The sequence below is a fragment of the Thunnus albacares genome, chromosome 22 (assembly GCF_914725855.1).
Source record: "Thunnus albacares chromosome 22, fThuAlb1.1, whole genome shotgun sequence".
Taxonomy (NCBI): domain Eukaryota; kingdom Metazoa; phylum Chordata; class Actinopteri; order Scombriformes; family Scombridae; genus Thunnus; species Thunnus albacares.
The window spans coordinates 23,547,606-23,573,144 of NC_058127.1; the positions used below are offsets into that span (position 1 = coordinate 23,547,606).

A 25,539-nucleotide genomic window follows, 5' to 3' on the forward strand; every position below is an offset into this window, starting at 1 on the left:
AAAATGATGTTACTTTATGTACAGTACATATTGTATAGTAGTTGTTTATGTACAGTATATAACTTACAGCCTGCTCAGATATACAGTCATGAGTGAAATATTACACATTTTGTATTTTAGACTAAAATAAATGTATATAATTTGTTGGTACAGTTGGTATTATAGTGTAACAATGTAAATGTAAAACAGGTTACCTCACTCTCCCCACAACGGATCACAATATCTATTTTTTCTGTACCAGTAGGCCCAATTTGCAACATAGCCAAGCCTATGTGAAATTTCTTAATAACCTAAATGTGGGTGAGGGTGGATGTGTTCTAAGGCACCACAGTTGAATAAAGACAAAAATAAATCTTGTTCTTCTATCACAATGAAACTTATTATTATAGACCTACATACAATATATTTCTGTATTATAACCTTTATTTTTATCATGAAATTATGCAAATTAGGCAAACTCATGTAATAAGTCAGAACAAATATAACTATTTCAGGTGCGCCGTCTTCCTTTAATCATATGTGTATAATAATATAATCGAAAAACAGAAATGTACAGTGGGGGAAATAAGTATTCAACACGTCAACATTTTTTTCAGGAAACATATTTCCAGTGCAGATATTCATATGAAATTAAGATTAGACATTGATATTAACTCAATAAGGCAAAACAGCTAAAGAAATCATAACATTCCAATCAATAAAAAAGTCATGTGCATTAAATTTGAATGACTCAAAGTCTTGAACACGCTGTATGAACAAACACTGAACCACTAATTAGTCCTCTTACCTGTGCTATTTAGAATCAGCTGGTTAGTTCATGTGGCTATTAGCACTTCCACTCTTTTAAAAAGGGTTAGACATCTGTGAACACATTATTTGTTACCAAGCTGTCATGAAGAAGCATCTCATGATGATTAGAGGCAAAGAGCTCTCCCAAAACCTTTGCAACAAGACTGTTGAGCAACATAGGAAGGGTACAGGTTACCGACTGATTCCTCAACTCTTAAATGTTCCCATAAGCACCACTGGGGCCATTATCTGCAAGTGGAAGCAACATCACTCCACCATCAACTGGCTGGGGCATCAAGGGGCTGTGGTTTCCCCTTCCTTAGCTGCCTCCAGGCCCTGGGGAGGAAGCGGACTGTCAGAGGACGCACCCCGTCCCTCCCTCACCCATCATGAGGAGTGTATGTGTCTGACACAGAAGTAGCCCCAAATTGACCCCACCATGCCCGTCAGAAACAAAGCTTTCACATTTATTTCTTTTTCACAAATGAGCACACGATTCTTAACCTTTGACTGTCTAAACTAAATATAAATGAAATGATATGAAACATTCTGTTATTAATGTCCATTATCAAAGTCAAACTCTATGTAGAAATATAGGATTGGCAGTAGCAGCACTGCAGCAGCAACACTGTCTGTGTGGACACTGCAGGTGTGTGAGACGCAGCAGTTCAGTGATGCACACACACTGTTCAGGTAAAGGTAGGCTGTGTGTTCCAGGAGTTAGAGGCACCACACTGAGGAGGGGGTTGCTTATGTCTCACCAACTCAGGTGAGATGAATAAAGGTTAAAACAATGTCTGTTGCTCGTTGTTCTCTGGCCTCTCATCTTACATCTTTCTATGACATAACGTCACGCAGGCAGCCTGCTTGGCAGCAGGTGTTCTCTCCTCTACTCATCTGCACTGTGCCTGAGTTTCTTCTCCAGAAATGTTGCACAAGGTGAGTAATTTCTCCCCCCCATCTCTGTTATCAACCTTACACTCTAACTCTGCCAGACACACAGGAGCACATAGCCGGGCTCACACACGGTAAATGGGTGATGATTCTTCCCAGGTTCATGGTCCCGGAAGGTTTCATCACCGAAGGGTGGCATCCACTCTCCAAGAAACCAGGTTAAGATGAGTAATTTATTATTACATCATTATCATTTGTGTCAAACAAAAGGCCACTAAACACAGCTCCCATCTAAGTGTTACAAGGCTGCAAATTAATACAAAACTCCAAGTTCTTAGTTTAACCAAACTACATCCAAATAAGTCACTTTACTGAACTCAATACATGTTTCATTTCTCTTCCTCAAATTCTCTCAAGCATCTCATGTAGAAATGCAATAGGACTCAGTAAATCATTACCAACAAAGAGAGAAATACAGGAGAGGTTCAATGACTCCTCTAAAATGAAGATATTTCAGATGTTTTCTCAAGCAAACCATTTTAATGATCCTATGGTAGTGAGATTATTTCTAAAGGGTAACATGCAATCAGCTGTAGTTCAGTAAAACTACAACAACAAATCACATCCTCCCCTCTTGTTTTACATGTCTGTCTCTCACTTTGTTCCCACATTTACTAGACTCTCACTTTGAAGCCAACAATACACACATGCAAACACAAGAGTGCAGTGTTGCATTTTAATTCTCACACACAGATACGTGGAGAGCTCAGCATGTATGCAATATGAAACACAGTATGTGCTCATGCAGTCATTGATAATTCACTATAATCCCACTATGTATCTGTATATTCTTTAGTTGTGTGTAATTATTTAGACCTGACATATTTACAGAGGTTTGGTGTGACGTTCACAACCATGTTTGTAGGAGCACATAGTTTGTCCAATGGTGTGTAAAATAACAGAGGTGCTCAGTCACATGACATGTTCCTGTCATCATCTGACAACAAACTAACTACATTTACTCAAATATTGTACGTCAGTACAATTTTGAGGTACTTGTACTTTACTTGAATGTTTCCATTTTTAGCCACTTGTACTTCACAATATTTGAGGAAATATTATACATTTATTTAACACCTATAGTCACTAGTTACTGTACAGAATATTTTATTTAACATAAAAACACTCATGATATGAAATACAACACATTAAAGATTAAACCAGTGTTTCACTTGTCTTTTAACCTCTTTCCTCTCCCATCAATCATCTCACGACCCCTCAGATTTATCTTGGGACCCTTTGGAGGGGCCCAACCCCTAGATTGGGAACCACTGGACTTAACTACCTACAGTTAAGTTTCCTGTATATAAAGTAGTTCAAACTAGCTCCACCTTAACCAGCTACAACAATAAAATGTTGTTCACACACTGATGCATCAGTATTAATAATCTAATAATGTCATATTAACGTCACTGCACAACCACTATTTTCACTTGTTATACTTCTACTACGTTTTACTCATCATACTTATGTTATATTGTAGTATTGCTGCTTTGAAGTAAAGGATGTAAAAACTTCTTCCTCCACTGGCTGTCATGGAGGGAGTGTGAAGTGGATACATCTGTTGCTTTTATCAGGTTGGTTCACACACTGTAAACTTGAAGCCAAAGACTCATCTCATATGTTTTATTTGGAAGAAAAGTGACTTTGATTGAAACACTTCACACAGTAATATTGATGAGGAAGGATAAAACTCGTCCATACAGGATGTAGTCAAGATTACGGTTAAGCTGATGATAGTGTATTGTTAGCAGATAGAGAATCAACATTCAACATGGATTACAGATAAGAAAAGCTGGGTTTTCATTTCAGAGCTCAGCCTTCTTTCTTTTTTTCTTCTTCTCTTCTTTTCCCTCCTTGTGGAAGACCTTCCCATCAGGCTGTTCTCTCCACTTCAGGGTGACTCCACTCACTCCTTGCTCCTTCAGTCTGTCCTGGAACTGGGAAACACAAATGGAAGCCATTTTGAAACATTCATCCTCCCTATTGTGTTGTTGTTGTGTCTAAAACCCCCCATTGGTTTTTAGATATTATCAAACTTCATAGTGGCAAAACACATCAAGCAGAATAAGCATGTAAACAAGTATTCTAGACCTGTTTGAGACACCCCCAGCCCCCAACCCAATCTGGATTTTGGAGACTTGCCTTTTTCAGGATGTTTGCTTTCACAGCAGGGTCATTGAGATCCACAGAGGAGTCCTGCACCTTCATCCTCAGCTTAACTACCTGCCTCTTTACTGGTACTGAGACACAGAATGAGAGGAGAAATTAATCATTAATTTGCTGTCGTATTAGTTCTGTGATATTTACATTTTTTCAAGTACATTCTGTTAGGCCTCAAAGCACAAGGTCACACAGAGAAGGCCTACATGTAACCTGTGAAGCCTGACCACAAGGTGCTTTTTCCTTTATTTCCCCCGAGACAAAGGAATAGCGACAAAATGCTGCTTACAGACAATGAGAGTCCATTGCAAACTCCATTTCCAAGGATGCTTTGCGATTTTCACACCTCAGCAGGGAAAAGTCAACATACAGTCTCTCATTGATGGAGACGCTCCTGCACAGCGGAGCATCCTGATGACATAGCCATGACATCACCGCCCCTTTAAAAACTGAGCACGCCCTGAAACACACGCTTTCATTGTGAACCGAGCCAGGAGAAACACCGTCCTCCTGTGAGTCAGCTTCGCTAACGTAGGTACCCCATGCACGTGTCTTTCCCCTCACCGAAGTCTTTCCCCTCGCTGGACAAGACAAGACTTCGCCCGTGTTCACCCGAACACATTCCTGGATCCAAGAGAGACCGCTGCTGCAACCACCGTCATCAAATTCCCCTTGAGAAGGAAGAAACAGAGTTTCTTCAGGAAGACGTGGAACTTCTCTGCCCCGCTCTTCTTCACCGAGTCGACTCTGTTGTTCTCTCCGCCACGCCGCTGAGAGCCACAGACCTGAGAGAACGGCTGTGTTTGTGCCACCGTGAGGGAGGAAGTAAGTTGCAGAAACCAAACAACGTGCGTCACAGACTGCTGTCCGTACGCATGCTGTCTGTGGACAAAGGAACTGCATCTCTTCCCCTCACAATCGCTTTCCCTTCTTCTTCCCTTTCTCTTGCGACTAACACACACACACACACATACACGCACTGACATCTTTTTACACATCTGATGGTCAGATAACATTAGATACAGAACTGCTCTCTCTTTCCTTATCCGCCATCAGACACGTGTGTAACACAGAATTTGGTGAGTGCAAGATGTCGACCACTAGGCGGCGCCATCTTGCTATTGTGTAACCCAGACACCGCTCGAATTCAACCCTTCTTTGTTCACCCTTGAATGTTGATATTTCTCAGATATTAACATTCTAGATGAAGTCTTTTATGAGACTACCTTGTTTGGTTATTGGTCCCGGTTTCCAGGTGGTGCCCCGTATTTGATAATACATATTAATAATTCTATTAATCAATTAATTTATATTTATTATTGATAATTGTTAATTATTGTTAATAATCAACTGTGCTCCTCACAGATCCAACAGTTGGTGCCTGAATTATTGATTAACATTAACAATATCTTTCAATATCTTTTCAATATCTTTCATAATTCATAATTATCTTTGATAATTATGAATTATTGCTAATAACCAAACGCACTCCTGCCTGTCCTAACAATTCAAACATGATTTATGCTTAAGTTATGCAGCTGAAGGACAGTAAACTACTCACCAGGAGGGACACTGTAGCAGACAAATGGAAATCTCTCTTCACAGGACTTAAATGTCCATTGGTCTGATTCCTGCACACCACACATCATTTTCATGAGTGATCCTGAAACTGAGGCACTCCAACTGTTGAACAAGTAGGCACTGCCATCAGACCAGTTAATGTCAGGATCTCTGTACAGGCCGATCCATGTCCAGGCTCGACCTGGCAACAAATTCAGGACCTCCTGGTTCTCAACGTCGTTCCTCGCAGTGGTCAGGTCTGTGAAGTTCTCCCTGCAGTACCTCTGAGCATTGGACCAGTTCATTCTTTGATTCACAAAAACAAATTGAGGATCCAGCTGTGTTCCTGCAGTTAAAGTATTGGGGGAAAAAATGAATCTTTGAGTTGAAGTCCTGAACTACAATATAATCATTATTAGAGAGGAAATAATGCTTTGCTGGGTACTTACCATTGTAACAGATGAAATAATGTGTAAGTGTGCAATCAATGGAATGCCATGAGTTATAAGTATCTATGATAACTACACAGCGTTTATCAGTGTCTAAACTTGGTTGATTGGATCTCCAGTCCCTATAGTCAGCTCCACTCCCTCTGTACCCATCTGACCACTTCCAATCAATGACTCTGTACAGGCCAATCCAGACCTGACTGTTGTAACCAGCAGATGAAACTGTGTTGTTGAGTTGGTTCATGTCTTCAGTGTTTTCAATGGTGACCAGGTCTGTGTATGTCTCTCTGCAGTACGTCTGAGCTTCAGTCCAATTCATGGGTTCAGCAACAAAGTGGTACTGATGGAGACGACATGTGGAGAAGATGGACCAGCCTGTGAGGATAACACTACTTTATAACCTCAGAATCAGCATAATAAGACTAATAAATAGTTTCTCTTGGTGATTAGTCAAGAGAATCTTTAACACATAAATCAGCTTTGGGAAGGAATTAACTTGCACTCAGGAAAGGAATCGGATACGTAAAGTGACTGAAAGTAAGTTAAGGAAAACAAAGGCAATGACCTTATATGCAAAACATTTATTACCTAAAGACTAACCTAACAATGACACAAAACAACACTCACTAAACAAATAATGACGCCACAATGAAAGAATGAATGAATGCAGAACCAGAGTTTGTCAGAAAAGGGGTTGACTAGTGACCGTCACTGGAAGCAGCTGGTAAACTGGGGTGGCAAATTTAGAATTCAGTTCTAAGCAGATGAAGCTTTTTGAATTCCCCCGGTTAGCAGAGCAGAAGTGTGCTACTTGCATGTCTGTGGGCTGGTAGCTGCTGAGTGGTGTGGTGACGTCAGGAGAGATGAGAAGGTGTTGCCACCGTGGGGAGTGGAGATGAAGATTTGTCAGCTGAAGTTGGTTTCAACTCAGAGAAAGAATGGGACCTCGTACCAGTAACAAAGAGAATCCAACTATTGCATTCCAGTGATGGTCTTTTATAGGTACAGTTAGATAAGGGACTTCAGAGAAGCGTCTGACCAATCATGGCATCCACTAGAGGTCAGATAATTTGTCTTATTTTTAAAACAATCTCTCAAACAACTGTACCTTGTTACCAAACAACTACCATGACTAAAAATCGAATGTTCTTATGCTCAGGAGATTACAATGCTACCAAACAGCACATGTTTATCTCTAGTGGTTACTGAGATATTAATTACCTGATTTTAACACACATACAACTTGGAGAATTGAGTTAAAATTTCCAACATAGTTATGGACACAAATGTACACATTCAAACAATAAGGAAAGTAATAAAGTGATGGCATCGGCCACTTATTAAGGTAGACAGTGTTCTGCTGAGGAATATCCTACACAGTGATTAAAACCAGTAAAACACTGAATAAAGCAGTTTCATGTTAATAATCAGTGTTTCAGCCCCTCTGGATATGAGACATTCAGAGAGGCTGTTAACATTTGCTCAGCTTGCTTCTCTGATAACTTAAGATCCAGACGTCTGATGACTAAAATCCTTCATCTGGTTAAAAGATATAGTTAAAAACAACCAAGATATAAAAAATGTTTAATAAAAATGTGGCTTAAATCTGGATACATGTCAGTTTATGACAGCATTTGGCAGACAACCACAACACTGACGTATGCACAAAGGTCATATGATGCTATTAACTGCCAACCAAATGAAAAGGACCCTTACCTTGATTAAAAGTGTGAATTTCTGGGTTTGAACATTAGAAACATTTTGGATGATGTAATTACACAACTCAATAAAACATTGAGTGAAACGTTAGACATTAAACATTATAATGTGCAAAAGTTACATATTATATCTTTAAATATTTCACTGACCTGAGAGATACAGGACACCCAGCAAGATCCTTTCCATCATGATGCTGCTCTGAGGTCTCTGTGTGTCGATGTTCACTATTAAAAGGAAACTCTACCTCTGTATTTGCTGTTCTTAGGCAAATCTAGTCAAATACAACACCAGCTTCTCTTCTCTGTTAGGGGCAAAAGTCACTGGTCTGCTGCATTCTGTATGCAAAAAGCATTGACACACATTTAAATGTTTATCTCCAACACATTTTCATGTTCCCACATAGCATTTTTGAGGCTGTTTTTTCAGAGTCATACTTTGGTCGTGTGCAAAGGTGATGATTTGAAGGGATCAGTTCATCTCACCTACAAAATATATATATTTTATTTCTCACTTACCTCCAGTCGTATCTAGTGTGCAGAGTTTCAGTTGTATTTCTCTTCTATACAGTAGAGGTGAATGGAATTTTCTGTTTCTTTGTTTTTTGGTGCTCACAGTGTTGAAAAAGTGTCATTCAGATAATTCAGCAGCGACATCTCTCTATGGAGTCTTCATTACTCCAAACAGAATTCACTGTGATCAGTTTTCATTGGGACTATTTCTTCAGTAGAAAGTAGTTCCAATGATACCTGTTCACAGAGAGGCTGGGCTGGATGTTTGAAATGTTTAAATGTGGTTAACACCACTAATTAAAATTCCACCGATTCCAATGTGTATATACATCAGATGAAAATACACACATACATATATAAATAAATTGAGTAATATCAGTTCACAGGTTTAATAGGAGACAGTTCAACCAGATTTGGCTCATGGCTGCTATTTGTCTACCACTACTCTACTACATATTGTTGCCTTCAGGCAGCAGGAAATCTTCTGAGCCTCTCACTTATACATACATGTAAATGTTAAGACATTCTGAATGATGGTGATGTATTATTGTGTAAAATGATGACCTGGTTCATGTTTTTGCTATCTACTACTCACTGGCAATAACAGACACAAGTACATTTTATGGTCTAAAGGGTGGAATAGATGCATACTGAGACCTCTAGTCAAGATACTTCTATTTTGTATTTGTTCTGAATGTAAAACTATTTCTTTCATTACAAATGATTTGAAAAATGTACATAAATTTCAGAATATCTTAGTATTTCCTCCTTTTACTTTAATGACATCATGCACTCCAGCTGGCATGGACTCCACAAGTCTGTTCAAAACCTGATGAGCCTCGTTAGGATTTGACAATGTTCCAAAGTGCTTCTTGTGATGTCACAGAAAGTTTGGTTCTCTCAGTCTTCAAGTGCCCCATTAATGTTCAATGGGGTTGAGGTCAGGTGACTGTGGAGGAAAGTCCATGACAGTCAGGACTCCTTGGTCTTCTTTGGTCTTCAAGTAGTTCTTGCAAAGCTTTGAGGTGTGTTTGGGGTCATTATCCTGCTGCAGTATGAATCCTTCTCCACAAAGATGCAAACCAGAGGGTACAGCATGTCTCTGAAGAATGGAGTGGTACTTCTCCAACAATAAAATTGATATATATTAATTATATACACTATATCTTATGCATGTATTTGTGTGTGTGTGCGTGCGCGTGTGTAGGTCATTCACTGTCCCTCAGGTTGTGGCATGTTCATACATATTGGGCATTTCACTAACCAAGACCACTCCTTCTAGAATATGGATTTAATGGTTTATTGGGAGTGTGATGGAAGGCAGGGTGAAAAGGAGGAAGGATAGTTAGAGGGATGGTTGGAGAGGGAAGGATGGATGGGGGAAGGGAGAGGGTCGGGGGGTGTGAGGATGCGGCGGTGAGGGTCGAGGTCGTGGGATGCGGGATGAGGGGGTAGGGGTCGAGGGGATGAGGGTCGAGGGATGGGGAGAAAGAAGAGCAGGCGGGAAAGAGGGGAAGGAGGGAGTGGATAGGAGAGTGATAGATGAAAGGAGGAGATGCGTCGACGTCGGGGAGGTAAGTGGGAACAGGGGTTGAGACTCAGGGTGGGGGTGCTGTCTCGGTGCTGGTGGAAGACTTGATCTTGAGTTGAGTGTGGGAGAATGTAATGAAGCAGGAGAGGGTAAGAATGTCCGGTGAAGGGAATGGGAGTCCGTGGGAGACGTGAAAGGTTTTAAAGGAATTCCAGCCGGTGAAGTATGGAGATAGTGTTCAAGGGGTGACGCTGTTGATGATGTTGTCCCGTGAATTGGTGACCAGTTGTTCCAGTTGCGGGTTCAGTTGTAGATTGTGGCTGAAAACGGTGGGACTGGAGTTGGAAGAGGGTTGGAGGCTGGAGCTAATTGTCTGAATTTCTGAAACATGAAACGAGAGAGTGAATCGGCGATTGCGTTTTTGTGGCCTGGAATGTGGAGTGCACGGATGATGAACTGGTGCTGGGCTGAAACCAATGTGAGCTTGCGCACGAACTGCATGATGTCCAGATTGTGTGACCGGCCTTTGTTGAGGATGTCGACGACGGCGCTGTTGTCAGAGTGGATGGCGATGGTCTTTTTGGACCATTCATGCCCCCAAAGAATGGCAGCGATGACAATCGGGTACATTTCCGAAATGGTGGAGGAAGGGGCCAGGGAAGAGAAGTCGGGTGGCCATTCGGCAGAGAACCATCTGCCACCGTAGTAACCACCGAAGCCGACTGAAGGGGCGGCGTCGGTGTATAGCTGGATGTCATTGGCGTCTGTAACGTGGACGTCGTAAAAGAAGGAGATGCCGTTCCAGGAAGAGAGGAACTGGTGCCACATTTTTAGTTCCATCTTGCACGCGCTGTCTAGCGTGACGTGGTCGTGGATGGATGGGACAGCGGTGGCTATGGAGAGAAGGTGTGACAAGAAAGATCGGCCCTGAGGGATGATGCGGGTGGCGTAGTTGAAATGGCCCAGCAGAGAGAGTAATTGACGTTTGGTGCATGTGTTGGCCATGAGAAAGTTTTGAATGAGTAGAGAAATGCGGTGGAGTTTCTCAGTAGGCAGAGATGCTTGGAGTGTAATGGAGTTGAGGGTGATGCCAAGGAATTCCAAGGATGTGCTTGGGCCTTCTGTTTTCTCTGGAGACAGGGGAACGCCGAGATCAGTGAATGCGGAAATCATTGTGGTGAGACCGTATGACGGGGGCGAAGACGGTGGCGTGACCGTGAGGAAGTCGTTAAGTAGGTGGATGACGTATGGGAGTTTATAATTGTTGGAAAGAATCCAGCAGAGGGCTTCGGACAATGAGTCGAAAATTTTTGGGCTGCTCTTGCAGCCGAAGGTTAGACGCACGGCAAAATAGTATGCGCCCTTCCAGGAGACCCCGAAGAGGTGCCAGTAGTCGGGGTGGATGGGGAGGACTTTGAAAGCGCTTGTGATGTCTGCCTTGGACAACCATGCTCCCTGGCCCGCGAGTCGGATGAGGGAAATGGCGTGGTCTATGGTGGCGTATTGCATGGAAAAGTCCAGGCTGGGAATCAGGCTGTTAATGCTTGGAACAGTGGAACCGTGGGGGGACGAGAGGTCGATGATGAGCCTCTTTTTCCCAGAGTACTTCCTGGTTGCCACTCCGATTGGGCTGACTCTGAAAGACGGGAAAGGGGGGCTGGAGAAAGGGCCAATCATGAAGGCGTCATCAACTTCTTTTTGCAGTAGTCTGTCAACTGTGGTGGGTTCAGACAGGGCTGATTGCAAGTTGTTGCATATGTGAGTGGACTCAGGCATGGCCTGCAGACCCGGATGGAAACCGTAAGTGAAGCCCTGAATGAGGAAGTTGACGAACTGGTTGTCTGGATGGTTTTGTAGGGCGGTGGCTAGGGCGTTGATGTTAACGGGGGTATTGAGATGCTTACACAGCTGTTGCTTTGTCGGGTTGTGTGGGCATGTGGCTCTGGCGTGGGCTCCCCCGCAGAATGAACAAGTGTGGAGGAATTTGCAGCTGAAGGAGCTGCAACTGAGGTCGTTGAAGTTATTGCAGATCATCCGTCCTCCCTGGTAGAGGACAGGTCTCCCTCTCCTGTCCGTGCCTTTGGGGAGGGGGCCGAGGATGGACGGGTGATCTAAGGCAGGTTTGGGGGTGATGGATGGTGGGGGAGCCACCGATGGCAAGTAGTGTGGCATGGCTGGGCTTCGCTTGTCTGTTACCGAGGCGCGGGGCAGGGGGGCGGAGAGGGTGCATGCTGCGGCGGGATGGGAAGGGGCGCCGCACGTTTCGCAGTGCAGAGAAGCGCGAGCTGCGAAAACTTGGCAGTATAGCTCGTGGTCCAATGTTCCCCAGTACGTGCCCTGGTTGAACTGTTGGAGGCGACCGGCGGCTTGGGAGGCGAAGAGGATATGATAGGTATAGAAACCGTTGCCGCCGAAACGCAAGGCCAGGTCGAGAATTAATGACAAGTAATCATCGAGCTCGGACCTGCGGTCGGGGAAGGCTGAACAAATTATGTCTCTATACAATGAGAACGCAAAAGCGAACTCGGCGACTGTGAGGTCCTTGGAGCGAGCAGGAAGTGGCTGTTTAAGTTCCGAGGGGCCGAATGAGGTGAGCAGTTCCCTGGGGATGTGAGGATTAATTGATGTAGGGTGAATGAGTTGAGTGAGATCAATGTAATTACCGGTTAGGATCTGCTGCCTGAGGGTGGGAGACACGGGGGAGGGCTGGGCGGATGCTAGGGGGCGCACTGGTGGCTGGGCGGTGGCCAGGGTGTAGCTGCTGGATGGAGATGTGGGAGCCAGGAAAAGGCCGAGGCTGGCTGTGTGTAAGGCTGTAGGATAAGGAGGTGCAGGTGCTGTAGTACGGGTAATGCTAGAGTGCGGGTCGTGGGGAGCCGGGGGGTAGGGGAGGAGACAGGGAGGGTGGAAAGAAGAAAGAGGAGGAACAGGTTGGGTGTAACTCGTGGAGCTGCTGGGGCCCGCTGTTGTTTGTGCTGTCTGAGCGGCTGCCGTGGTTGGTGCGGGTGAAGGAGCAGCTGAGATGGCCGGGAGGGAAGGAGCAGCAGAGATAGGAGCCGGAGAGGAGGAAGGGATGCTGGGTTGATGGAATGTATATGCATGGGATGTAAGTGCGGCTGAAGAGAAAGTAGGAGGAGGAAATGGCTGTGGAGCAGAGAGAGCCTGCATAGGGTTAGAAGCGGACTGTACTGGGGAGACTGAGGTTGCTGAGGAGGAAGGTGTGCGTGTGGCGGAGCGACGTGCCGTGACGTCACGGACGTCATCGCGCGCGCGACGTCGGGAACCCGGAAGATCGTGGGAAGATGGACGGGAGAGAGTGCTGTCCTTCAGGGAGTTTGTGTATAATTGAAACAGTCTTGCCTTGTTGTCGGTGCGGTGGAAGGGAATGTTATTTTGGCTGAGGAAATGCTTTAAGCGAGCGACGGTCCACTCGGACATGTTTGGGGCCGAGGAGCGGTCCGTACACCGGAGGCGAGGAGAGCGCTGCGCGCGGTGGCTGCTCCTCTTGGGCGGGCTCCGGGATCTTGAGCGAGGCTGGAGTGAGCGTCGGGAATAAGTAGCTTCCTTCGGAAAAACAGGGGATTCACCATTACTCACCAATATACCTTCAAATTCCTCCCACATCACAGACATAAAATATGAATTCATGATGATGCTGAGAATAATTCTGCTTCTTGAAATAAATAGTTCTTTGAGAGGAGCTGCATTGTTGTTCAGCTGCTGTGTGATTACTGTGACCCTTAAAGATGCACTTTGCTGATGCTGACACACATGAATGACAACCAGTCATGATGTAGAAAATATGATCGTGTGGAGCCAAACAAATCCTACAAAAACACTTTAAATATATCAACATAAATAAACAAAGGGAAGCTAGTATTTCCTTTAAACATTTACAAATAAATACTTGGTTTTGACCTTTTTGAACCCAAACTGAATCAGATTTTGAGTGAAAAGGAAACAAAGAGACTGGTGGTTGCTTGAAGAAGAAAGTTTGTGCACTAAACATGCTCCATAGTATAAAAGTTTCAAAAGGTTGCTATTTCTGTATGTTGTGGTACTTACAGTTTACTAAAACAGGCAACTTGTTCTGGTTCATGTGAATGCTATGCTTGTGTCCTCAACATGCTCTCAGACTGTATGAACAGTTTAAATAAATATTAACACAATTTCTTAATAAGAAAAAGAAAAAGAAAAAGGAAATAACATGAGACTGATGTGAGGGGTTGAGAGGTTTATGTGCTGTTCTTCTGCTCCCATTCCTGCAAAACAAACAAACAGAGACACACACTTAGTTTGCATGCTCCACATTTACATGGATTTGTCTTTGATATTATTAAGCAAGCAAACAAAACTTTATTTGTAGAGTACATTTCATTCCAGGAGGAAGCACAATGTGCTTCACAGAGCTGAGCTACCAGGAAAGCTGCAGCCACAAACACCATATGAATAATGTACAAGATAAAACATTAGGCATAAGTAAACACAATTAAAATAAACAAGACTAATACCATTAAGAAAGTAGGAATAAAATAAAATAATTAAGTGACCACTGAAAGGGAATGTTTTCAGTTTAGTTTTAAAAGATGACAGCGTTGGAGCACATTTAACATGATTGGGTGGGATGTTCCAGCAGCTTGGAGCATAAAAGCTAAAAGTAGTTTCACCAATTGTCATGGCAACCAGGAGAATGACCAGTCGTCAATCACTGTTATCACTGACATTTTATCACCAGTAGTAGTTTTTCAGAATTAATACAAGCATTCAGATCAGTGGTTATTTTAAATGAACGCTGTAGAAGAAAAACATGTAATATTCAATTAAATATGCACATAATGTTGTACAACACAGAAAATAATAGTAGAAAATAGTTTCAGAAAATTATTATTATCTTATATATAAGATTATTTCTTCAAACATTTTCGGCACTTGCCTACTCTAGCCTCAAACCTGTCAGAATAAATAAAAAAGTCTAAATAAAACTTGGCTTGATGAACATGTGCTGCAGGATTTCAGTGATTTAAAGGGGAGTTTGTTTTGGATTAAATGTTCAAACCACAAACACAAACTTATTTTTATCCAAAAGTGAAAAAGATAGAATAGCTTCACTTCTAGCGTGTTGTGTTTGACATGCTGCTCCTCCTCTCCTCCTCTCTCCACCCTGACACACAGCTTGGCGTTTCCACAAGATGTTGGAACCTGGCTGCAGGGATTTGATCCCATTCAGCCACAAGAGCATTAGTGAGATCCAACACTGATGTTGGGTGATAAGACGATGTGTTAATTCTACTCAAAGTGGGAAAATGTCCTCATGAACTTTGTGCATGAGGGGACTCATGTTGAAACAGGACTGCCAAAATTGTCCCTGTATATTGCAAACCATTATACATCACTTTAGTCCCAGTCTGCATTGTGAGCTCTGACCTTGGTCTTCCTGTGTCCCTGGACTGGTGAGGCCTTCTGGCCGCCCTGCTGCTGTCAGAGCAGTGAGGCACTGTTGACCAGCAGGGAGCAGGACTGGTGTCACAGCTGAAGGAGGGAGAAGACTCCTGGGTCTGTCACATAGCCAGTGACCACACACACACACACACACACACACATAAAAAATTAGACGACTAATGGTGGCATGTAGGTAGGTGTTTGCAATTTCAAGTAAACTGCTATAGGAGTAATGAAGCACCAGGACAGTAAAAGACAGCATAGTACAGCTCAGTGTTCTGACCTGGAGGTTGGAGGAGCCAGGTGGGGCCCAGGGTGACGCCTCTACTCTGGACTTGAGGCACAACACCTCAAATATACACATTAGTCCACAAAATACACTGTACATGGAGGAGATAAAGTTAAAATAAAGGCAACATCTGAAATTTGGAAGTATTTTTGTTTTAAAAAGATGATGGGAAGCAAAAACACTTCCTTTCTCTGTCTTTCTTTCTTTCTTTGAAAAACAGCTGAAGCTACAGAGGTATAAATCTACATACTTATATCCAGTGAAATTATGAACTTATAAAATTTGCATTCACAATATATTGCTATCATCAGCACCATATCACTTTATGTCTTTCTTGTTACAATGTTCTAAGATTTCTTCATGAATAAACGTAGTAGTAAAATAAAGTAAAATAAAATAGTAAAACTAAGTTAGAAAATACTGAATCACTGAAGAAAAGCAGGAAAAAGTGGGGAGAAAAGTGACGACTCAATTAGAAACAAATGGCAGTTCTTTGACTTTGTGTTTCTGTGATTGTGTGTCTCTCACCAGAAGGACTGCTTGTCCAGCTGGATGACGTTGGCGGTGGTCTCGACGTCAATGTAGTCATAGTGCAAGGTGGCTGGATCAGTGGTGGAGCCAGTCTCAGCCAACAAAACCCCCAACCAGCGACCCCTTGCCTCAGAGGAGGAGGCCTGGAAGAAGAAAAAGACAGTTACAGAACCAGTTTGCATGATATTAAAGGACCTACGATGATTGCAGGTTGTTGTTCTTTTGCGCAAACAACATTAATAAATTACTCTTATTGGCTTTTTACTTGCGAAACTTTTATTGCACTTGCAGTAATGTAATGAGTGTAGTTGTTGTCAACTCGAGTACTTCACCTGGTTCCTTGTCCTCTGCTCTGCTGTGTGTGCAGCACACACACACACAAGGACCCCTCAATGAAACATGAGTGGAATGGAATAGAGAAGAGAGGATATAGCGCGACCATAAATGACAGCAAAATGCAGCAGGGACTGTCTATTTGTTATTTACCTAATTTATGTGCACTTGTTTCATTTCAGCTCAGTGTGAGAGTCTGAGCCTTCTGTGTGTGTGACAGGAGAGACACTTACTGTCTGTGCAATAAATGCTTTGTGAGTAAAAAGCCAATAAGGAAAAGCTTTTAAAAGATAAGCCGCTTCACACACAAGCGAATGAAGAACCAGTTGCATCAGCTCTGCTGATTTGAATGTATGGCGGGAAAGTTGCCACTGACACCTGGTTTGTAATAATCATAATTCAAACGCAAGGGCCATGCAAATCAGTGGGCTATAGGCTCAATCACCATTGTGTTACCTTATTCGACGATAGATAGTGACTTAACAGACGTTTATTGAAATGAAATCTTCAAGGTTATAACTTTAATGTTTGACTGTTGAGACTGAAACACAGGAATACACATCTCCTCATATGCAGGATGTAATGCAGAGTTTGCATGTATAACGTACCTCCAGTACAGCCACCTCCTGGCCGTTGCGAAGCAGGCGGAAGGCGAAGGGGTGTTTGTGGTCGAGGCCAGGGCTGACCTCGCAGCCTCGCAGGGGCAGCGAGGCGATGTGGCTTTTCAGGTCATCACGATCCTTATGGAGGAACAGCTGGTTGTCTTTGAGACGGCACCAGCGCTCCCGCCAGCGGTTATTGGACAGCACATTCAGGTAGCCTGTCAATCAGCAAATGCAGTCAGCAGAGGGAAGTCTTTAAGAACTGACAAGCACTTATAATCCTAAGATATTTATTATATCAAACCCCATTTTTGATACTACTTATGGCCAGCATTTGAGTGAGTACTTGGATTCTCTGTATAGTAGTTTTCACTGGTTGGCTGCCAGAGCTCCTAAATTGTTGACTGTCATCTTTAGTCTTCTTAGTTAAAACAATGTGATGTGATGAATCCTGTAAAAAATCAGTTTGTTTGGCTGCGCTGTAAACAGATACAACAGTCGATGTTCGTTTGTTGAATTTCTGACAGAGTGGCTGCTCAAAGCAGTGTTATCTGCACTGATGTTTGATTTTGAACAGAACTCTGGGACCTGAATTATTGGGACCTACTTGTTGTTTCCACCAACACTCACCAGATGTCTCCAAATCAACCAGGGCCTTAGTTAAGTAGAACCAGCAGTTCCCAAACATTTTGAATTACTTGCAGACCAGCCAGTGGAGGTGGGCTTAATTGTCAAGCTCACTTGTTCTCCACTTTAGACAAAGACTTTCGTTTTGTGGGTCCACATGTCTATACAATTACAATATGTTTTAAAATGCTGTTTTTCAACCTGCTGTAACTAAACAGTATTGTCATGAATTTTGACTGATAGGGACTTGGATGAGACCACTACAGCTAGTCCTCCTCCTGCACTGGGACTGAATTCCCCCGAGGTCCCTACAACCTCTTTGTCAATTTCTACCAGCATGCTTAGAAGCCACTAGTCGTGTTACCTATCATTCAAAAGTTCCTGAAGACCATCTTAAAAGTAAGTGAAGTAAGACCACATATTGGTGAATTAGTGTGCTCAACATTTTCAAAGAAATATGACATCCACAACACCAGACCACATTTAAATTCTACTTTCATTTTATATACGGCAGCCTCCAACACACCCACCTATAATGTATCATGATGTATTCTTTCTGATCTCACCCTGGTGCTTGGCCACCAAATTACCAAAGATGCATTTGGAAGGTCACAGATGCCCTGTGCCAAAATATATATTTATTGTCAATTGTCACATTTTTGCATTTGCAATGATAATATTAGCATTTATTGCATCAGTATCAGTAACAACAATTAGATTATTATTTGTTATTGTTAATGGCCCTGAAATTCAATATTGGTGCAAATTTACTTTTTATTTCTATTCTGTTATGTACATTCTAGAAATAATTTGAATAAAATATTTCTTAGGGTATTTTATGTCTTTATTAGATAGAAATAGTGGTGAGATGACAGTTAATGACTGGCTGAAAGGGGGATGCAACAGAGGTCTCCGGTGAGAATTGAAAACAGGGACATAGGTGTTCATGGCCACGGGGATAGTTTAGATTAATAATGGTAATAGTTTTAGATTTTTGCATTAAAACTATTAAAATATTGAAATATTTTATCAACAGCTTTAAGTGTCTTCCATCTGAAATTATATATTAATCAGCCTTCACAAATGCATGCTGTTTTAGTTTTAGTTTTAGTGTTTAGTGGATAATGTAATAAGCACATATAATGTTATCATTTTAATAAAAACTGATAAAGAAAAACAAAAAAGGAAAAATGTAGAGGAAATGTAACTCAAAACATATATCTAATACTTCAGTCCAGTCTGTATTTGATATATATAGTAGTGTGTGACACCTGCGTGCCAAGGTTAATCACACATTCTACACCGGATGTACTGTTGGTTTTGTGGTTAAAAACAACCCTGCAACAAACACGTATATGTATATGCCTGTATATGTATCCCACACAGATACTGTGTGGCAGCATTAACAGAGTGAAGGTACATTACATCAGCAGACAGAAACATGCAGTGGACTGCCCAGATCATCGTGGTGCTCCTGAACATTGTATGGATTGCCTTCTTTTTACAACCACATCCCTTCTCAAGTAAGAGAAGCTTTTGCCACTGGAAATCTGTTCCTCTTTACCTAGTTTTAAACATACACATTGATAATGCAAATAAAGTATATCACAAATTGTTATAGTGATTATTATCAGATTTGTTGTGTACATTGCATTGTGTTGCCTTCAAATGACCAATGTGGAACAAATTATGATTAGTAGTAAAAGTTACTGAATTGTACTGTGATATTTGAATTTTGGTAATTTGTGTTATGTGTTTGTCTGACAGTGTTTGTACAGAGAAGAAACACTGAAAACACTGATGAGGAGATGCTATTTGGAGAGTTTTGTATTCAGCCTCAATCTGATATGCACTGGACATCAAATCTACATTCAGTCAACATCACCTCTAATAAAACCATCAACACGACATCTGAAGGTAAGTCCGTCTCTGTTGCTTCAACTGTCACATCCTTATTATAAGGCATATACTGAGTACATACAGTATATTCACATTTGATACAGTTACAATTTCATGCCATGTGTATATATTTTTGGTATTTTTAAAAAATGTCATAATTTTTCTTTCCTGTTGTAAACAACAATGTTTTCATTAAATTCATGCATTGCTATACTTAGTTCTGTTGTCACTCATAAAAAAGAAAGAAAGCCAATGGTGTACACAGGGTGTCTAGCTGAAGCTTGAAGGCTTTTAAATTCAGATCCAGACTGACTGTTCTGATCATTGAAACTCTGCATACACATATTACATATTTCATACCAGATGCTTTGTGCAGTCAATTTTTTTGAGGAGGCACAGTTTCACAATGCATATGTTTGTTCACACCAAACCAAGTTATTACCAATAATTATCTATAACTAATTACACTTATTGACGCTATATTGCAATTAACAGCAATATTGAACAAGAAATGTTAGTGAGGACGCTTTAAACTCAGGGCTAATGTTAGCTGGTCAGAGCTGGGAAGCTAGCCAGCACCACTGATTATATAACATCTCCTTGTCCATCCTGTTTTGTACGAGGCATTTCAATGTTCAAATTTACTTTGGCAAAAACAATAATTGAGCTAATAGCAAAGGACAACAAGCTAACACTAATGCTAATGACTCGTGAGTTATAGTTGAAACCACTGATGCTAAAGTCACTTTAAACAGGGGAACAAATAACAAATTCATTCAAGTCATTTATTTAACAGTATTTATAGCATGAGCTTCAACTGGTTATTCACACTGCAGTTGGCACAAACACAATTTGAATAAATTCTACACAACTTCCACAGCCGCGGCTGAGCTGCTCTATGAGCTTCACTGATATTACGTATTCTATCTGGAAAGAACTGAGGAGCCTTAACAGAGAGAGGGGATTGTGGGTAGCAGGCAGAGATAAATACAAATAAAATATACAGAAAAGTGACTTTTGTTTATATATTATATTATTAAAGCTAATTAAAAATGCTTGTGAATGTAGAATTTAACATTTTTAAATCCAATCTCAAATATCTGAGGGAACACATGTTAAGTTTAATGGGCACAATGCCTCTGCTAGGATATAATGTAAATTTTAACCAACATTATTATTCTATTATTCTATAATGTCTGTCAGCTAATGGTGTCAGCTGTCCAGCATTGTTGTTTCGAGTATGTTGTACCATGGCCACAGAGACTTCTTCATTCAGATTGACTGACAGGTGTGTAATAATTTGTTGTAACTGAACACGTGTGACACAGGTGTTTAATGGCAATTACTGTGCAAGTATTAAAGTGTAGGTATGGGCAACAACAGTGAGTGAGAAAAGCGACATCAAAATTAGTTGGGCTTTTTGAGTAAATGAATCACTGATATTTTAAATTTGCTGACATGAGACCAGTGGCCATGCTAATAAGCAGGATAATAACATCCAGGTTTGTACGTTCCATCATTGTAATGCATGACATAGAGGCAAGAACTACCTGACATTCCTGAAGTGTTGGGTATTGTCCCTCACATTGCCAGTTACGTTGCTTACATCCACATGTGTTTCCCACAGCCAGCGAGGGGAGCAACCGACACCAAGAGGACCAAAATAAGACTGAAAGTCAACAAAGCCGTCAGTGTAATGATACACATACACAAAAAAAAGATTTGTCACAGTTGTCAGATATAGACCTCAGACCTCCTGCACCAGGATGTGAACCCAAGATAATGTAAGTTAATGTTTATTGTTTGTGCTTTGTATTAATAGCTGTATTTTTTATCATCAGAACTGTAGTAGAAACAGTGGTGGTGAAAATGCTATTAACATGTATTAGTACAGTAATGGTACAGCAGCAGCAGCATTTGCACCGGTTTATGCTTAGCACTAGAAATAGTGGCAGCAGTACACTACATGTGGTAATGTCAGTAGCATTAGTAATTTCACCAGATGCAGTAGCATATTATTTGTTTGTTATCACATTTTCTCTTTTCTGTATTGGATTAGCATGAAGTTTCCCAACATGGAAGTTTGCATTGATGTAGAAATCTGCTTTTCTGCCATCGCTCCTCTTGTTTCATAAGTTCTGGATCTTTGAACAGTAGAAACAATGCATAGTTTGAGGCACAATGCACAATAAAATAATAACACAAACATAACTTTGTAGTCCATGAGTCGCTAGCCTTAAGGGAAAAGTCCAAGTATTATATTTGTACCTACATATTATTCAGCTGCAGGTATTTTCATGATCACACAAGTATCTACTGTAACAATTAAATCTGAACTTAACAACTTAAATGTACATCCCAGAAGAAGAAGAGCAGAGTGGAGAGGGGCAACCTGTGGAAATAGTGAGTTAACCCTCAGGAAAACAATTTTTCATTGTGGGGCCAGAAGTAAAGATCTGTGGGATCACAAAAATTCCTTTGAAGATACAAACTGCCTGAAAATAACAGAAAAATGTTTTATCTTAGGGTCTTAAGGTCTTATCTCTAAGGTTTGTGTAGGAAGTGACTGACTGAATTATGGAGTAATGTACAGAGTGCTGAGGTCACATTTTACCTCAGCACTGCCTGATCTTTTAGGCTACTTACATATATTTCCTACTTAAATTTATTAGAGACTCGGATGGGATGACTCCATCTAGTCCTCCTCTGCTTGGACAGACATCGTCAGAGGTTACCTCTGCCATCGAATTGACAACCACCAATCAGAACCAGGGATCAGAAGGTGTGCTCAACATGGGTTTTCTTTCTCCATCCCAAAGTTTGAAACAAAATTCTGCTTGTCATCTACTTGAAGTCCCCCTCCACTCAAATATATGTTTCGTTTATTGTTAATTCACTTGGATGTTTGAGCTTCACTGTGCAGAATGATGTATGTACGTGCAGAGTTTGACACTTGACATCTGTTTTCATGTTCACCTGCTGAAAGTGGAAACTTTCTCTGTGCTCACTGAAAATCTGATTTTTTGTGTGTGTGTGTGTGTGTGTGTGTGTGTGTGTGTATGTGTGTGTGTGTGTATGTGTGTGTGAGCGAGAGAGAGAGAGAGAGAGAGAGAGAGAGAGAGAGAGAGAGAGAGAGAGAGAGAGAGAGAGAGAGACTATATCTTTCAATTTTGTCATTTCTTAATAGAGAGGTCTTCAGTTCATCAGCTCATCAGTTCATCAGTTCAGATATCCAGTAAGTCCTTGCATCTTTTCAAATCCTAAAATCACTCTTGTGCTTTGTGGTTTTCTCTGAAAAAAATGATAATTTCATGATACAGTATGTTACTGAATTAATAGTGATTTGCAGGGCCTGTGGTGACATTTTTATTATTAACATGTTCATACAAAAGGGTTTAGAAATGTTAACCAGGTACCAGTGAACAGACCTTTTTTTCTCTCCATACTGTACAGAGTGATTGCTCAATTTCTCCAGAAGAGAGACATTGTCATGTGGGGCAGTTTATCCTCTTCTAACTCAACTCTATCTTTCTCTGCAGGCTACTATGGCACCTGCTGCCTTGGCTTTATCCGCGGGATGAAAGCAAATACAAAAAAAAAAATAGAGAGTTACATGATACAAGAACCAGATGGTGATTGCAACATCAGAGCTGTTTTGTGAGTGACAAATGTCATGTCGTTCTCTTTTGGCCCTTACTAAGCATTTCCCTCCATGAAGCAGCTACATTGTTGAAAGTCCCACTATAATGATTTGGCAAAGACTAATGGAAAAAGAAAACCTGCTTATTGAGGAAGTGATTGATTCAACCTTAGAGCAGAACTTTAAAATGTGCACACTGGTGTCTTCGACTTCTGAATCTTGTGCAATAAGTATAATAACATATGTTACATAATAATCCTGATATGTGTAGGATTCTGATAAAGAAGAGGTCAACGCATAAAAAACGGCAGATCCTCTGTGCCAATCCAGAAGAGCAATGGGTCAAAGATCTGGTTGAGGTTCTGAATCGGAGAATGCAGAATTAGGTAAGAAGTTACACAACATGCTTACACAATGACACACTTTAATGTCCTGCAAAAAAACTGAGGAACTGTGTAAATTCTTCATCATAAAACTTTCATCTTTGTAGACTGTTAAAAGAAGAGAAGAATGCAAGAGAGGAGAGCAGCTGTTTCACCTGCCTGTCAGCTATCATTTGTCACCTTTAACCAGATAGATCAGATTACGTTTTAGTAGATTAGGCATTTCCTGTTGCTGACAGAGTGTAAATCAAGTACACAGTTCACTATAACACAGACATACCATATCTTCCATGTTATTGCCAGTATCAATTATATAGATATTTGCAGTGTGTATGTGTGCATGAAGGTGTGTGTGTGATGTGTATGTGACAACCACTTGTACAATAGATTTTCATATTTTTGTATTATCACTCTAATTGTACTTTGTGTCTTTCTATATCAAATAAAAAAACAACACAAACCAAAGGCTTATTGGGTCTCTAATAGTTAGGAAAACATCCAACAAAGCTGTTTTACATCAGCTCTGTCCTGATTTGGTGATGCTATGGTAGATTTTCAGGGGAAATAGTTGCACCGTTCCCCCAAGATGACGTTTTTACTGGATACTGATGAAACAAAGCAGGCTTAACTTTATTCCAATAATCTCTACTCTCTTATCCATTTGGCATCAACTTGAGTCAATAACTGACAACATAAAACATCCGTCAATACTATAAGCAAAAACACTCAGGAAAGTCGGTCTGCAACTCATTAATCAAAGCTGGTTTTCATTGACTTGATGACAACATGGTGAAGGATTAACTTGACCTGTTAAAAATTCCTCATGTCTGTGATGATTCTCAACCATCCAGCTCATGGGACATGAAGAAGTGGTTACAGGAAACTGGGTTTGTCATTTAGTCTTAGATCGTTTATCAATCATCCATGATGATCACATTCATCTACTACAACTGGATTGATGGATTGTGAAATGTCTTCAAGATAAAATAAAAAGTCAAGGATGTCATGGTGGCCCAGGGGCAAAGGAGTGTACTGTACCATCTAAACCACAATGTCCCTGGTTCAAATCCAACAATTTATCTCCCTCCTCGTGTTTCCTGTTAGTTTCTCAACTACATACCATCAATAGAAGGCAAAAATGCATAAAAAATAATAACCGTGTCCCAATTTCACACCATATAATTTCATATAGTATGTACAGACACAGTTTATGCACATCAATCAAAGTGCAACTCTAGAATTACACTGCAAATTAAACACTGAGAATGGACAGTGAAGTAGGAGACATCTTGTGTACAGCAGTTCAACTTTTGAAATGAACAACATTTCAATATTCATATATTCTGACATTTTTCATGAGGGAGAAGGAGTAGATATCATTTTATGGATTTTAATGTGGTAAATATTCTTTTTGGGGGTGGAAATTCCATATCAGACACACATTATTGTTCCAAGCAAAGTATTTTTAAATGTCCTAATAGATATCTGGAGGGGATCTTTAAAGGAAAAATCCTCAAGATTTTTATCATATAAAACCTATTTTTGATTCTATTCTTAGTTGCCATTTTTTCAGTAATTGACATTTAATGTGTTTGCCTTCAAGAATTTACATGGGCTGTAGTTTTATATTTGAAAGCACTGATTCCTTTAGATAATTATCATAATGCTGCCGTATTCTTTCTTAAATCCCAGTAGGAGTGCTCACATTAGAATTTTTGCGTTATGTTGTACTTTCAGTGACATTTACTTAAAATGACAGCAACTGTAGATGATATTAAGTTGATCAAACTATCTTGGTCTCTCTTCTTTTTAACACCAAATGTTATTACAGTGTCAGTATGGGTTATACTTCACCTACCTATACTTCACTTACCTTTTAAAATGGCCCCATTGATGCCATTATGTAAGTAAAAGTTCTACTTTAAGCAAGAACATAATGCAAGATATTAGCTGCACTTTCATGACTTAACATACGGAATTATTTTCTTAATACATTGTTTTTCAACAGGACCAACAATAAATACATGACTCTGAGATTTAAAGAATGTCAACATTTGATTAGAACTATGTTATTAACAGAGATGCTCATCTTAATTTTCTCTCTACAGACTATTCACAATCA

General features: G+C 40.9%; 1 protein-coding gene across 1 annotated transcript; it reads left to right on the forward strand.

The window, feature by feature from the left end:
• The first annotated feature begins 18,887 nt into the window (after positions 1-18,887).
• LOC122973332 lies at positions 18,888-23,785 on the forward strand. Its single transcript, XM_044340762.1, has 8 exons — positions 18,888-19,018; positions 19,263-19,412; positions 21,022-21,178; positions 22,067-22,176; positions 22,582-22,629; positions 22,934-23,051; positions 23,306-23,420; positions 23,525-23,785. The coding sequence occupies exons 1-7, from the start codon at positions 18,937-18,939 to the stop codon at positions 23,418-23,420; spliced, it is 780 nt and encodes a 259-aa protein (XP_044196697.1). The 5' UTR covers positions 18,888-18,936; the 3' UTR covers positions 23,525-23,785.
• Positions 23,786-25,539: the final 1,754 nt, after the last annotated feature.

Coding starts and splice junctions, on each gene's coding strand:
- LOC122973332 (XM_044340762.1), top strand. CDS start 18,937: ATGCAGTGGACTGCCCAGATCATCGTGGTGCTCCTGAACATTGTATGG. Junction 19,019..19,262: donor ACAACCACATCCCTTCTCAA/GTAAGAGAAGCT, acceptor TTTGTCTGACAG/TGTTTGTACAGAGAAGAAAC. Junction 22,630..22,933: donor TTCATCAGTTCAGATATCCA/GTAAGTCCTTGC, acceptor CTTTCTCTGCAG/GCTACTATGGCACCTGCTGC.